Source organism: Nannobrachium achirus (assembly GCF_963921795.1).
Source record: "Nannobrachium achirus genome assembly, chromosome: 1".
NCBI classification, from domain to species: domain Eukaryota; kingdom Metazoa; phylum Chordata; class Actinopteri; order Myctophiformes; family Myctophidae; genus Nannobrachium; species Nannobrachium achirus.
In genome coordinates this window covers 63,372,298-63,388,967 of record NC_137810.1, presented here as the reverse complement: position 1 = coordinate 63,388,967, position 16,670 = coordinate 63,372,298, and the positions used below count along the sequence as shown (strand labels likewise).

The window sequence follows — 16,670 nt, the reverse complement described above, 5'->3', positions numbered from 1 at the left end:
GCTACAAACAGAAGTGATCCCCAAAAAGACTCTTCCTTGATTTATACTCTTACATTCATCCATGGATTGCTACAGACAAAAGAGATCCCCCCAAAATGCCCTTTTTTCCATTGGTTACTCACCCCATGGAGACTTGAATTCATGGATCTCTTTAGTTTTTGTAACATTCCTGAGGCAATAAAGCCCCGAATCAATGGTACATTCAGTATCAAATTATTGGCTTAGGAATGCATCAAAACAAAAAAAGACCCATGAATTCTAGTCTCCATGGGGCGAGATGTTGATAGAGAAACGGTCATTTTGAGGGTGAACTAACTACTCGTTTAATATAAAAACACCCGAACAAACACCCAAACAATGAGCCCATGTGGCAACACGAGAAGTGGAATCGGTGCAGGTTGTTGCCATAGTTCACGCCAAACACGGTGACTTGCTTGCTTTAGCTCCCAAGCCACGAGGAGCGTGAACTATGGCAACAACCCGCACAGATTCCACACCACCTACACTGGGGTGGAACTGGCGATGGGAAGCAGAAGTCCCTCGACCTTCATTCGAGCGATCTCTTCCCTGATCTCGGGCGTGACTGCAGCACGGCATCTTTCAACGTAGGCAGACATCTTCTCCTTCCGCTCATCCCAGGCCCCCAGGCTTCTCAATACCTCTGGAGCTGCGATGCTCAGCTCAGCTATCGGCACCGTCCTGGAGATGGTGTTTCGGTCAGCTCCGACCAGCTCGAAGGCTGACTTCATGGAGCCCCCTTTGTTGAATGCATCCAGAGCCATCTTGTACCTTGCAATTGTGCCCTTGGTGTTTCTAGCTGTACACATTCAAAAACGGAAAGAAAACATTTATTTGAAAAAGCCCATTACATTTTACCCCCTTTACCCACATTTTTTCAAACTAATGAGCTGTACCGTACCTCTTGAACGAGTAGCCAGGTCATCCGCTGATTTGTCTGTGGCTTTACGTGGACGGTGGGAGGAGGAGGAGGAAGAGTATTCTGGAGATTTTGCCGGGGATCTCTTCCGTTTATAGCGTTCCATGGATGAATCTAAGAGTATAAATCAAGGAGTCAAACATCATGACAATGTAAATACAGTATTAACATGAAAGAAATGCTAGTGAAAACGACATGCTCACTTTTCCTATTGATTACTCACGCCATGGAGCCATGAATTCATGGATATTTTTTGGGTTTTTGTCACATTCCTAAGCCAATAAAGCCCCCATCAATTGGGGTAAATTTATTATAATCAAATTAGGCTTAGGAAATGCGACAAAAACTAAAAAAGATCCATGAATTCAGGTCTCCATGGCATGAATCAAAAATGGTCATTTTGGGGGTGAACTACTCCTTTAAGTGTCAGATTTCCCTTCAGCTAGCATGATCCTGTGTAGCCCTACACTGAACAGCAGATTTACAGTATGTGTTGACAATGTGAAGATCTACCTGCAGAGGAGTCAGAGAGAAGAGAATGAGAGTCTTCCTCCTCGTCCACAATCTTGGAAGTTTTTTTCAATGGTCGGGTTCCATGTTTGCGTTTGACAGCTGCAAATGACAAATCCAGGGTTCATACAGTCAGTCTCTCTAGGGGTCTAGAACATTTTAACAGTAGGCAAAAATATTTATATAGTATTTATTTACAAATAGCAAGTAAATAATCACAGTTGACAGTTTACAAGTTATTAAAGAGATGTTTCTTTGTGAACGTGGAAAGCTACTCACTGGACTTCTCCGACTTGGTCCCCGAGCTGGTACCAGCTCCATCCGCGTTGCTGTTGGACACGAGGTCACGGATGAGCTCGTCCTTCTTCTCCAGCTCTCTCTGAAGGTAAGATTTGTCCTCCTTGAGCAGAGAGATGGTTTCCTCGCGGATCCGACCCTTCTCCTTCTCTGCCTCCAGGAGTTGCTGGAGACGTTGCACATCATGAACGGCATTTGGCGAGGCTGTTGGTGAGGCATGTGTGATTACAACACAAGCAACTAGCAAAATGTCATGGAGGCAAGTAAACAATGTTGCCAATGTTTCAAATTAAAGATTTCAAAGACTAAACCTTTTGTGTCGTTCTGGACCAGATCCATTTCCGGTTCAACCAAGTGCTTGCTTTTAGCAGTTGCCTTGCGTCGGCTCATCTTTGAAGCTGGCAAGACAAAAGTGAGGCACATTAGTAAATGGCATAGGAACATGCTATATCAATGTTATTTCTTGAGAACAGACTGCTGCACTCTAGAACAGTGGTTCTCAACCTTTTCAGGCTGGGACCCCCAAAATAATCATTTTAATTGGGGACAACCACCCCACCCACCCTGACAAGCACTAAGAGTTGAGGCATTATATTCAGTAAAACATGGTTCTATTCATGAGTTGCATTTAGTCCTGTCCTGCAGACACCCTCTATACACTTAAACTTGGTTTGCTTACTGTTGAGTGCGAACACAATGTTGCACATTAAGTTAATCATCTGGGGACCCCCTAATAATCATTTGGGGACCCCCCTGCGGGTCCCGACCAACAGGTTGAGAAACACTGCCAACAGACTGATGCCTAATCAAAGGCTCAGTCAGAACACCTGCTGAATTGTGAGAATTTTGTGCCGCTTCCAACATGAAGTAGGCTACTTTAAAACAGTAATTTACAACTAAAAGTCGCCCTCAATAATGTTTTAATATTTTAAGTGAGAAATAGATGCAGTATCATAATGAATTTGATCAGCACACTTGTCCAAGGCGACCGTGTTGTTGCTGCAGGATAGCCTACCCAGCGCAACACGTGTGGAATACTTTCCACAGAAAGGAAATACTTGTTTTCTTTAAACGTTTTTGGTCAAATTATACATTTATGTATTAATTGGACGTATAATAAAAGCGGACGCGGAGGTGCCAGATAAGCTTGAAGGGACTTCATCACTCGATAGGCCTAATGACCGCTGCCTGAGACCGACGCTTTATCCCTCACGTAAATTGCACTGTCTATCGATTATGTTTGTTTTTTAGCAATACAACTGGAGGCGTCAATCAATGGCTTATCGAAAAATAGCAACTTGTTTCCTTACCTTGGGTGGATCTACCTGCTACGCGCTTGTCTCTCTGTCCGTGTGGTCGTGGTGGAATGATGATGATGGGTGAAAAGTTTGCAGTTGCACACAGCTGAAGTTAACAAGTTCTGCATGGGGGATGGGGGGAAGGAGGGGGGGTTCACAAAACAGCAAAGGTGTCCCGCCCTCCTCTGCCTGTGATTGGTTCGGGTCACATTGGCATCCGCTCAGCTCTTTACTGGTCCCACTAAAAAAATCCTATTCATTTCATCATAGACTTTCACAAAATGTTTTATAACGATTATATTAAGCCTAGAACCAAGCCTCCTGTTTGAAAATCGTTAAACAAACGCTATTTATTAAATGTTGTATATCAAAAAATATATATATAAAACATTTTTCAAATAGGATCAAAGGTGTTATGGTCATGAGTCCCTGCCATCCTGGATGATAATGTGGGTACTGGAAAACTCAGTTTTAAAAACATACATATTCAAAGTAAGAAAAATACCAAATACATTTTACAAGTTTATTTACCAATGGGTGCTAACAGAGTGCTACACAAAAACATTGTACAGACACAATATAATATCACAAGAGGGAATGTGTTCATAAAATACACAAATGTGGTCAATAATTGATATGAAACTGTAACAGCCACAATATAACTAGAGGGAATGTGTTAATAAAATGCCCAAATGTGGTCAATAATTGATATGCTGAAAATTTGAAATGCACTTACAGCCACTACCCCCCACCGCACCCTTGATAGATTCATATCAACAGCACTCATGTTTATTAAATTTCCTTATATCATGAATGAGGCGCCCAAGAATGCCATCCCTATGAGATCTCCCAAGCCAATACTCCCACTCAATAACCCTTAAATGCTCTTTTAAAAGCTTTGTCGTTCGATTTCCCCTATGACGCCAAATATCACATTTAAAGGTTTGCCAGGCCCGCTCTAAGTTCTGTGTATGGGCTCTGGTTTGAGGATCTACAAAGTGTCTCTTGTGGCAGACAGTATGGTGATCATAACCTTCCTCTGATAGCACTCTCCTATAAGCTCTCCACTCATCAGTCACAATGCTCGATCCCCTCCTAACATGGCGCCGTATGATGGGAAGAAGCTGCTCTTTGGAACGCCTTGTGACGATCTTGAGAATGGGTCTCCTGGTGGTCTGCGCTACTTCCAGCATACCAAATACCCATTTCTTATTCCGTCTCCATGCTGGTCCCATTCTCCCCCGGTTGTACTGTCAAACATAATTGTTTGGGATAATCAGATTAATAAATACATGCACTTGCAATGACATTTCCTTGGACGCACGCACACACACACACACACACACACACACACACACACACACACACACACACACACACACACACGCACACACACACCGCATGAATTTCAACATAAAGAGCAAATGTAGCCTACCTTTCTTTTGTGAGAGAACTTGCTTTCATCCAGCATAACAAAGCAATGACGGCCACCAATATTCATTTGACCTTGAACTCGAAGTTTGCGTATAGCACGTCTGCAGACCTGCATGTAGGAACATACAGTACAAAGTTTAACAATGACAATTCAGTAAAGCTGCTATGTTAATGTATTTCTCTATTCACACTGTCGACCCTCAACTACTCAGATACTAACTGGAAAGCCATGGTAGGTTTTTACATGTCAAAAGATGCCTTCATAGTCCAGAATGTCTAATCATGCTGATGGGCCTGCATGGTTCCCAAACGCATCAATCATCATATTACTACTTTTGTACATTTGAAATGTTATTCTCCTTTTCACATTAAACAAATTCTATTATGAACGGCATGATTAAGGCCCATGCACATTTGCTGCAAATAGTCTTTCCTTCAATGAAAGCTTGAAAAAAAGCAAATATGTGGTGTGTTTTCATACTTCTCGCAAAGATGAAGCCATCTTGGTTAAGGTCCTGCTACTGCCTGCAACACCATCTTCAATAAGGTCTGTCTGCCTCAAACGTAGTCCTTGGGAAAACCTACAAGGAGATGAAAACTAGTTCAAACCACTTGGCCAATGGACAAACTCCTCCATGCTATGCTTGTTTTAGGTGCATTATACAACAACAACAGAACAGACAAAGGGTATACACAGGTAACCACCTGTAAATGAATTCCAGGTGGTTTTGGAGGGACCTGCGGGACTCCCTTTGCGAATCGAAACACCTCCTTTGTGTCGCCTGCAAACCCTGCAGAAAAAGGTCATGCAAGACATGCAAGTTATGCACAAACTCAAGGGGGGAGTGCTAAAGTTTGAGGCAAAACAATGCTTGGGTAGGACATTAAAAAAGCTTTGGTTCAGATAGGGCTTGCAGCACAATTATGCAGTGTTGGGCAAAATGTGTCATTAATTGCAGTTACAACTTACATCAAAATAATGTGTTACCTTTAAAATCCTGCTTCATTGTCTTATTAAAGCACACATTATTTTTGTGTTGCATGGGACAAGACATAGTGTCAAATTGTATCTACCATTGTACCTGCATGGGATACTTAAATACATTCACTTAATGGGGAGGCTTTTATCATACTCAAAGTCATTAATAGCCTCTAGCTGGCTTTTCCCCCCGGGCTGTCCTTTACTTGAGTATTTCCAATTTCCTATAAATCTACTTCTACTCCACTACATAAAAAAAAAAAAAAAAAAAAAAAAAAAACGTTGGAAACTAGGCTATTTGAAAATAGTGGATCTACAAGCTCACAGGGCCATGTCAATTATAGTTCTGAGTCTGACCTCCCATTTGTTCAGTCCCCCAAGCTCACAAGGCAGGCGTCAACACCTTGTGAGCTTGTAGATCTGCTATTTTCAGACATTTTGTATTTTAATTTTGGTACTTTAAGGGCATTTCAATGCAAACACTCATAGTTTTACTCAAGTACATTTTGAATTCCAGAACAATTGTAACAGTATTTCTACATTGTAGTATTGATACTTTTACTTGAGCAAAACATTAAAATGTAGTAAAAAGAAATCGAGCTATAGGTTGACCACACTTTTTCTTACCAGTGGAAGCCGTCTTGCCTGGTAATCTGCACGGATCTCATCTGAGTATTACCAATCTGGGAACCCATCGTCAAAGAAGAAAGGGCGACACCTATCGGTCGGCCTCTCTTCCTTTGACTCTGGGACCAACATAGAAAGGGGCGGGGATACATGGAATTCCCCGGTTGAGAACGAATTTTAAAACTAGTTCCGCTTTGAAGCCTGGTCCGCCCCTTGGTTTCGTTCCCTCCCGAAACTACTATAGCGGAACTGCTACTCTACACACGGAACACAAGTTACACAACAGACAACCACAACAACGACGACGCAACATAGATGCTACTGTGGACGAGGAACTGTTTTCTAGCGTGCTTACAAGTGTTTCTCAGTTACACAATATTGAACAATTAAAACCTCTTCAGCCCATTTGTTTTAAGTACTTGATAGATCGGCGACGACGGCGAGATGTTTGGCATGTTTGGCCGCCTGGATCCTGTTATCCTGCTTTCCCAGAGAGAAGGAACAAGGACCCCATCGTTTTTACCCCATATGCTGCGCTGAATGAAGCTGGATGATCTGCTGATGATCTGCTGCAGACCAGTGACCAAGACACAACGAATTTACCCACAATAAGCAAACGTTTATATAGCCTCGGATGTCATGGTGTGTTGCAATACAGTGGATTGATGTTTTAAATCAATATGGGATGTTATGATGATGTATAACTGCTTTAACCTCGCCAACCAGGCTTTCTCCCGGCTGGCTAACTGCAGTAAGCTAGCGTGTTAGCATACGGCCGTCATGTTTTCAGCTCGTCTTTTTAAACATTTACAGTTGCCTTATATTACTCTATAAATCTATCTGTGATGTGCTTAGGCAATGTAGTGGGAAAAGTACTCGCATTCTTTACTTAAGTATCATGCAATACGGGCACAAGTCTTGTATTCAAAATGTAGCCCTTGAGTAAAAAAGTATAAAAGCATTGGTATCAAAATGTACCAAAAGCAGAAAGTAGTACTCTGGGTTGTGCAGAATGTAACCAAGGTGTTTAAATAAGTGTAGATTGTAGGCCTACGCTATTTCAATATCTTGTCCTGTCTCACAAAAGATGATGTTATGCTATGAAACAGTTCGTTTTTATTTATAGAATAATCTCTCAATAACAGACTATTTTTTCCCTTTTATTTGATGATGGTTAGCCGTATTGTTTATAGAATAAACCCTAAAGTTATGTTGCATTTATGTAGGCCTACTGTATACTACGTTTACAATGTGTATGATTATCTGTATAATAAACATTTGGTTTGATTAACAAATGTATCGTTCTATGCACAGATAATGTTGCTTAATGTGTATGCCTATGGTACTGTTAATATTTAATGTTAATGTTAGTATGAAGCTAATTATAAAGCTTACATGAATGATGATGGACTGAAAAGCTAATGAGAAGTTGTGACTCTATTAGCATACAAGCAATCTGCATTTAAATAAGCTGTGTTGGAATGTGTCAAACTGTCAACAATGGCTTGTGAAATCAAAGAATGCCACTTTCAATATGAAACCCATTTAGATTGAAATGGTTCACTTATTTATATGAATGATGGATCTGCTGCAGACCAGTGACCAAGACACAACGAATTTACCCACAATAAGCAAACGTTTATATAGCCTCGGATGTCATGGTGTGTTGCAATACAGTGGATTGATGTTTTAAATCAATATGGGATGTTATGATAATGTATAACTGCTTTAACCTCGCCTACCAGGCTTTCTCCCGGCTGGCTAACTGCAGTAAGCTAGCGTGTTAGCATACGGCCGTCAGGTTTTCACTTTTCAGGTCGTCTTTTTAAACATTTACAGTTGCCTTATATTACTCTATAAATCTATCTGTGATGTGTGCTTTTACTAATACTGGCGTGCTTAGGCAATGTAGTGGGAAAAGTACTCGCATTCTTTACTTAAGTATCATGCACACAAGTCTTGTATTCAAAATGTAGCCCTTGAGTAAAAGTATAAAAGTATTGCAAAAGCAGAAAGTAGTACTCAAAGTACCCATTGTGCAGAATGTAACCACAATGCGACGTTGTTGTGAGCTTGTAGATCAGCTATTTTTAAATAGCCTGTCTAGGAATAAAATAGGGCTAGTTGATTAATGTATGTTTTATAATATAATAATTTAATACATGAGTCTTTTAGACTAGAAGTTGCAACGTTTACATTTACTCTATACTAATAATAATACACTAAAATCTAAATTCATATAGGCATATTGCTGCACTTTACTGTGTAGACTAACAAATGTAGTTCGTTATTGTAATGTAGGCCATTCTTCCTTCCATTTAATTCTATTGTTATGCACAACGATTTCCAAAAGCATTCTTTGATTGTGCAAATAGTGGCAATGTGAAACCCATACATTGTGTGGAAAACCGGGTGGGTCAATGAATATTTAAATGGAGCAATTCGCTTGTCTATATAGACTACAGAGGGATTTATTTAGCTGCACAAAGAATATGTACAGTTGAAAGATGGTTTGTTTCCACCCGTGAGGGGGAATGCATAGTCAACGCACACATTAGATACCGCCCACTATGTTTGATTGGTCAAAAGCGCTGCCTGTCACCAGACTTGGGTACCGCCCAAAATCCCTTCCGTGAGTTTGGTGTGTGACAGACTCAGTAGCGTAGCGTTCTCTGAGGCTGTTCTTGAGAGACTAGAGTATTACAGGCCTTGCATTTCATGCGACTCGGGAGAATGCCTTTTTTCTGCATCCACAACACAATTTTCCTTCTATTTGCTAAAGTATTTTTGGCACGCAATAATTCTTTAACCTCCCTCACCAAGACAATCATCTTGTTACGTTACTTTACGAGTCCTTGGTTTTCATACTTCCTGCTGTCTTCTTTGGTTGTCGCGGGTTCTTGCTTGACTTCCGGTCAGATGTTTTCAAAATAAAATATCAACTAACTGGCTTTTATGCTTTTAACGTTAGATGCATGAAATAAATAATATTGTTTATGTTGTTTTGTTCATCATTTCGAATATATTTGAATTGAACAAAAATAACAGTGAATATGCAAGATCGTAGTTAAAGTAGGTATAAACAATAAAGTATAAACAATATAACAATAACATTTTTATATTTCATTTTCTTTATAGTCTATACTACATTTAATAAATAGCGTTTGTTTAGCGATTTTCAAACAGGAGGCTTGGTTCTAGGCTTAATATAATCGTTATAAAACATTTAGTGAAAGTCTATGATGAAATGAATAGGATTTTTTTTAGTGGGACCAGTAAAGAGCTGAGCGGATGCCAATGTGACCCGAACCAATCACAGGCAGAGGAGGGCGGGACACCTTCGCTGTTTTGTGAACCCCCCTCCTTCCCCCCATCCCCCATGCAGAACTTGTTAAATTCAGCTGTGTGCAACTGCAAACTTTTCACCCATCATCATCATTCCACCACGACCACACGGACAGAGAGACAAGCGCGTAGCAGGTAGATCCACCCAAGGTAAGGAAACAAGTTGCTATTTTTCGATAAGGCTAGGGCTCCACCAAAATGACGGCGTCGTGCCGGCGTCGGACGCCGTCAAAAAATGAACCGGGGCGAATTTGAGCGTCCGACGCGGACGTTGACGTCGGCAGTGGAGCACCCTTCATTGATTAAAACGGGAGCGTTCCCAGCGTTGACGTTGACGCGACGCTCGACGCGCCCGGTGGAGCCGGGGGGTTAGCCATTGATTGACGCCTCCAGTTGTATTGCTAAAAAACAAACATAATCGATAGACAGTGCAATTTACGTGAGGGATTAAGCGTCGGTCTCAGGCAGCGGTCATTAGGCCTATCGAGTGATGAAGTCCCTTCAAGCTTATCTGGCACCTCCGCGTCCGCTTTTATTATACGTCCAATTAATACATAAATGTATAATTTGACCAAAAACTTTTAAAGAAAACAAGTATTTCCTTTCTGTGGAAAGTATTCCACACGTGTTGCGCTGGGTAGGCTATCCTGCAGCAACAACACGGTTGCCTTGGACAAGTGTGTTGACCAAATTCATTATGATACTGCATCTATTTCTCACTTAAAATATTAAAACATTATTGAGGGTGACTTTTAGTTGTAAATTACTGTTTTAAAGTAGTCTACTTCATGTTGGAAGCGGCACAAAATTCTCACAATTCAGCAGGTGTTCTGACTGAGCCTTTGATTAGGCATCAGTCTGTTGGCAGTGTTTCTCAACCTGTGGGTCGGGACCCGCAGGGGGGTCCCCAAATGATTATTAGGGGGGTCCCCAGATGATTAACTTAATGTGCAACATTGTGTTCGCACTCAACAGTAAGCAAACCAAGTTTAAGTGTATAGAGGGTATCTGCAGGACAGGACTAAATGCAACTCATGAATAGAACCATGTTTTACTGAATATAATGCCTCAACTCTTAGTGCTTGTCAGGGTGGGTGGGGTGGTTGTCCCCAATTAAAATGATTATTTTGGGGGTCCCAGCCTGAAAAGGTTGAGAACCACTGTTCTAGAGTGCAGCAGTCTGTTCTCAAGAAATAACATGTATATATATACATATATATATATATATATATATATAAAAAACATCACATAAATAGCATGTTCCTATGCCATTTACTAATGTGCCTTACTTTTGTCTTGCCAGCTTCAAAGATGAGCCGACGCAAGGCGACTGCTAAAAGCAAGCACTTGGTTGAACCGGAAATGGATCTGGTCCAGAACGACACAAAAGGTTTGTACTAGAGTCTTTTAAATCTTTAATTTGAAACAATGGCAACATTGTTTGCTTGCCTCCATGACATTTTGCTAGTTGCTTGTGTTGTAATCACACATGCCTCACCAACAGCCTCGCCAAATGCCGTTCATGATGTGCAGTGCAACGTCTCCAGCAACTCCTGGAGGCAGAGAAGGAGAAGGGTCGGATCCGCGAGGAAACCATCTCTCTGCTCAAGGAGGACAAATCTTACCTTCAGAGAGAGCTGGAGAAGAAGGACGAGCTCATCCGTGACCTCATGTCCAACAGCAACGCGGATGGAGCTGGTACCAGCTCGGGGACCAAGTCGGAGAAGTCCAGTGAGTAGCTTTCCACGTTCACAAAGAAACATCTCTTTAATAACTTGTAAACTGTCAACTGTGATTATTTACTTGCTATTTGTAAATAAATACTATATAAATATTTTTGCCTACTGTTAAAATGTTCTAGACCCCTAGAGAGACTGACTGTATGAACCCTGGATTTGTTTTGTCATTTGCAGCTGTCAAACGCAAACATGGAACCCGACCATTGAAAAAAAACTTCCAAGATTGTGGACGAGGAGGAAGACTCTCATTCTCTTCTCTCTGACTCCTCTGCAGGTAGATCTTCACATTGTCAACACATACTGTAAATCTGCTGTTCAGTGTAGGGCTACACAGGATCATGCTAGCTGAAGGGAAATCTGACACTTAAAGGAGTAGTTCACCCCCAAAATGACCATTTTTGATTCATGCCATGGAGACCTGAATTCATGGATCTTTTTTAGTTTTTGTCGCATTTCCTAAGCCTAATTTGATTATAATAAATTTACCCCAATTGATGGGGGCTTTATTGGCTTAGGAATGTGACAAAAAACCCAAAAATATCCATGAATTCATGGCTCCATGGCGTGAGTAATCAATAGTAAAAGTGAGCATGTCGTTTTCACTAGCATTTCTTTCATGTTAATACTGTATTTACATTGTCATGATGTTCCTCCTCCTCCCACCGTCCACGTAAAGCCACAGACAAATCAGCGGATGACCTGGCTACTCGTTCAAGAGGTACGGTACAGCTCATTAGTTTGAAAAATGTGGGTAAAGGGGGTAAAATGTAATGGGCTTTTTCAAATAAATGTTTTCTTTCCGTTTTTGAATGTGTACAGCTAGAAACACCAAGGGCACAATTGCAAGGTACAAGATGGCTCTGGATGCATTCAACAAAGGGGGCTCCATGAAGTCAGCCTTCGAGCTGGTCGGAGCTGACCGAAACACCATCTCCAGGACGGCGCCGATAGCTGAGCTGAGCATCGCAGCTCCAGAGGTATTGAGAAGCCTGGGGGCCTGGGATGAGCGGAAGGAGAAGATGTCTGCCTACGTTGAAAGATGCCGTGCTGCAGTCACGCCCGAGATCAGGGAAGAGATCGCTCGAATGAAGGTCGAGGGACTTCTGCTTCCCATCGCCAGTTCCACCCCAGTGTAGGTGGTGTGGAATCTGTGCGGGTTGTTGCCATAGTTCACGCTCCTCGTGGCTTGGGAGCTAAAGCAAGCAAGTCACCGTGTTTGGCGTGAACTATGGCAACAACCTGCACCGATTCCACTTCTCGTGTTGCCACATGGGCTCATTGTTTGGGTGTTTGTTCGGGTGTTTTTATATTAAACGAGTAGTTAGTTCACCCTCAAAATGACCGTTTCTCTATCAACATCTCGCCCCATGGAGACTAGAATTCATGGGTCTTTTTTTGTTTTGATGCATTCCTAAGCCAATAATTTGATACTGAATGTACCATTGATTCGGGGCTTTATTGCCTCAGGAATGTGACAAAAACTAAAGAGATCCATGAATTCAAGTCTCCATGGGGTGAGTAACCAATGGAAAAAAGGGCATTTTGGGGGGATCTCTTTTGTCTGTAGCAATCCATGGATGAATGTAAGAGTATAAATCAAGGAAGAGTCTTTTTGGGGATCTCTTCTGTTTGTAGCGCTCCATGGATGAATATTAATAATGATTAATAATGATGTAAAGGTTAACATGTTAAAGGGCCAGTTCACCTCTGGGGCAACCAGATGTTATTTTATTGTTGCGAGTTAATTTTCTGTGTTCAATCTGTGTTTTGAGATATTTTAGTATTTCATCATGAATGATGATGCATTTTGCATCATATGAGTCATCATGCTGCATCATATGATGTAAAATGCATCATCATTCATGCTGAAATACTAAAATATCTCAAAAAATAACTCGGGATTGTGTTGATCGTGTCCCAAACAACAATAAAATAAGATCTGGTTGCCCCAGAGGTGAACTGTCCCTTTAAGAAACTACTCCTTTAGGGCCACATGTTTATGCTCTAAGAGCCTATTTTTATTTAGTTCACTCACTGTTGTGAGCAGTACAGTACATGCCTTGTTTAAATATGCTCTAAGAGCCTACTTGACTTCATTCTCACTGTTAGGGGCCTTTTCCAATGGCAAAGAACCGGTTCAGGTTCTTTCTCCTGCCTATGGGATGAACCAGAGGTGAGCTTTTCCACAAGAACCGAGTTTGGTTCCGAACCTTAAAAGTTGGTTTGTGGCCGGTTCGCAAGAACAAACCAAGGTTCCAAGCAAGTTGCCATCCCATAGGCGGGAGAAAGAACCCGAACCGGTTCTTTGCTGGTGGAAAAGGCCCCTTAACATTTAATCTGCTGCACTGCACCAAAAAAATGGAAGAAAAATGTAAATTCTATTTTGTGTGTCCTCTGATGCCCCCCTGTGGTCGTGGTGGAATGTTTTATTTATTTTATTGTTTAAAATTGTACTGTTTGTACTGCATTGTGGCTGGCTGTTTTTTGTATAGCACCCTGTTGTTGTTTGCACCCATGGGCAAATAAAACTTGTAAAATGTATTTGGTCTTTTTCTTACTTTGAATATGTATTGTCTTGCTTTATAATAACTTAGGATGCAGCATAGATTCTTTTAAATGCATGCAAATGCATCACACTTTACTTAGCCCCGACAATGACGCGCTATGATGACTTATGCCTTATTATAGATGCATCCATATGTGTCACACTTTACTTAACACCTACAATGACGCTTCATGGAGACTCATGATACTGCATGGGTTATTATAGCATACTATGAGTCGTGTGTGTATAAGTAATCATAAGCAGTCAGTCTAGAGAGCATTATGATGCACTATGAGTGTCCTCATAATGCATTATAGATGTGATCTTCATAAGTATTCAAGAGCATCCACAACTTGAGTCATTATAATTAATTATAAGTTACATTATAATGTCTTATGACTGTTGATATAGTGCATCAGGAAGCATTATGAGTGTTTATGAGGGTAGTTATGAAGCATTATGAGTGCATTATAATGCATTATGAATGCCGTCATAATGCATTATAAGTGTGGGCTTCATAGAAAGTGTTACCCAAAATTCATAAACAATTGGCACAACTAACTCCTCCTGGACAGAAACCTCCTCAACAGAAATCACATCCAGGCTCTGAATGCGGCTGCGGAAATCTGGATCTCCTTCAAAGCTGGAAAGATTACTAGAATGATCTCCTTGAATACCATCGCCACAAACCTGGGCATGACAACATGCAAGGGCATGGCTCTCTTCATTGCATTCACTGGCTCAATGGATCAATGGTAACTTCATTGTTGTGTTTTAGGCTTGCCTTGTAGCATTGCTATGGCATCACCTTCACACCAGCAAACAAACAGTAAGTAACAGTTATAATACACACAGCAATAATAATACACAGAACTTATTTAAACCACTGCAGATAGATGCATGCATTTTAAGCTTGTAAGCATTCTGAGAGTTAATGGGTCCATTTGGTTCCATTTGTACACTCTCAGAGTTGCAAATATTTAGGGTCCCGATGGAACCCCTTTAAAGAACCCTGAGGGACCTGGGTCCCACTTTTAAAGCCATTAACATAGTCTGAAGTTCACTTTTTTCAAGACTAAAGGTTTTAACGTTTTGTATATTTATCTTATTGTTCATAACAGGTACTCCTTCATTGATACACTGTATGTAAGTTTGAGTAAGTTTGAGTATTTGAGTAAAGGTATTTTATAAAATACTCTTTTGAGGGGTGGAGCTATGTATCCAGTCCCTGTGATTGGAGTAGGGTGGTTTGAGCACCACCCTACTCCCAGGTGTAATGCCTTACCACTAATTAATGGTCCTGTATATAAGGGGTTCTTTGTCTGTTACTACAACCTTTGCCTGATGAAGACGTAAAGTCGAAACGTTGCAGTTGCCTATAATAAAAGTAAGTTTTTTGGAGCATATAAACAGTGTGCGGGCGTTCTTCTCCATCCATTATCCGATACCTTGATGTCCAGTACCTGGCCTGAATGTGGGCTTGAGATGTGCACATAATCTTGTCTATGAACAGATACTGAATATACACACCTGTGTATGCACTGCACATAAGAACTAATAATTGATTACTATTACTAGTATTACTGGCTTGGTCATTTGAGTTGATTTGAGGGATTTTTGAAAAATGTATCAATGAATTATCTTGTCAGCTAGGGATGTGTTTTTTTACACTCGAATCTATGAAGATGGGTGAATCAGAAAAAGGAAGGGTTAGAGCCAGATAACTATTCCACAATCTCTGAACGCTAAATAGAGTCTGGAACTAGTCTATACGGTACATATAATTATTTTCATTTTATTTTTTGTCTTACCGATGAAATGGGGATCAGAGAAAAATGATGGATGATATGAAAGTCACTGTTCGAAGGAAAATATTCTTTTCTTTTTTGTATATCATTGTCCTTTAAAGTATTGTCCAGGGGGAGAGTTCCGCCGATTTAAAATGAGCCCAATACGGAACTAAAACTTCCTATGATTGGCCGCTAGTTGCGTTGTTTTCCCCCTGGCCGGTTGCAAAAAGAATTGTTCTCCATTGGATCCCATTCATTTTCCCCTTTCGTGTTCTAACCTTAATTAACATTTTCATGAATACTTTATGGTTCCTATCGCTAGTTAAAAATTGCCTTTCGATCACGATGATATGCGTTTTGTGAAAATAAGGTCCCATTTATATTAAAATTGATGATAAAGTTGTGGGGGGCGTGGCCAACTAAACTGATACCAGCCGGCCATAGCCGGCTGTGTTCTTCTTCGTGTGCTGTATTTCGGGAGGCTCCGACCACATTCTCCCATGTATCCCTGCGGTTGCATGTGACCGTTGGCAGCCAATAGGCTATATGCATATACACCATTTTGTTCTACTTCCGGGTGTCTTTCGACTTCCTTCACAGGTGTTACCGATGATACTAATGAAGGGTCTGTTCCATTCTGGTCAAACGGAGTCAGGGTGCTGATATTGTGCATGTCGGCTCACTGGAAACACTCTGCTACACCAGTGGGTCTCAAAGTGTCCTTGAGTGGATTCCATTTGTTGATTCCATTTGTACAGAGTTATGGGGGTCCTTGAAATTAAAGAACCACTGTACAATAAATCAAACAGAGCCTTCATTAGTATCATCAGTAACACCTGTGAAGGAAGTCAAAAGACATCCGGAATTAGAACAAAATGGCATATATGCATAGAGCCTATCCACAAGTTTCCCCGGGGGTTTACTGGAGACTATCAGGACCAAACTTCCGGGTTTAACAGCAGACATACAAGCTCACGTCGCAGATGCAACCCGTTGTGAGCTTGTAAATCGGCGGCGGAACCTCGATGCAGACGTTTGCGCAATGCACTATGGGGCGTTGGAAACTCGTGGATAGCCTCCTCTGGTTGCATTTCAATCTATGATGGCAACACCCATGCCAAGGACCCATATTGTGTCATTTGTGCTGCATAGAAACCAATGGCTTCGCT

General features: G+C 41.2%; 1 protein-coding gene across 2 annotated transcripts; it reads right to left on the bottom strand.

The window, feature by feature from the left end:
- Positions 1 to 245: 245 nt before the first annotated feature.
- Positions 246 to 2,083, bottom strand: LOC308284965 (coiled-coil domain-containing protein 106-like). Of its 2 annotated transcripts, XM_080725688.1 has the most exons (3): positions 2,056 to 2,074; positions 920 to 1,948; positions 246 to 817 (listed from the first exon to the last, which is right to left on the bottom strand). In XM_080725688.1, the coding sequence occupies exons 2-3, from the start codon at positions 1,041 to 1,043 to the stop codon at positions 501 to 503; spliced, it is 441 nt and encodes a 146-aa protein (XP_080581814.1). In that variant the 5' UTR covers positions 1,044 to 1,948; positions 2,056 to 2,074; the 3' UTR covers positions 246 to 500. The 2 variants fall into 2 exon arrangements, with proteins under 2 accessions (XP_080581814.1, XP_080581813.1); XM_080725687.1 differs by having other exon boundaries at positions 920 to 2,083.
- Between the last annotated feature and the right edge of the window lie 14,587 nt (positions 2,084 to 16,670).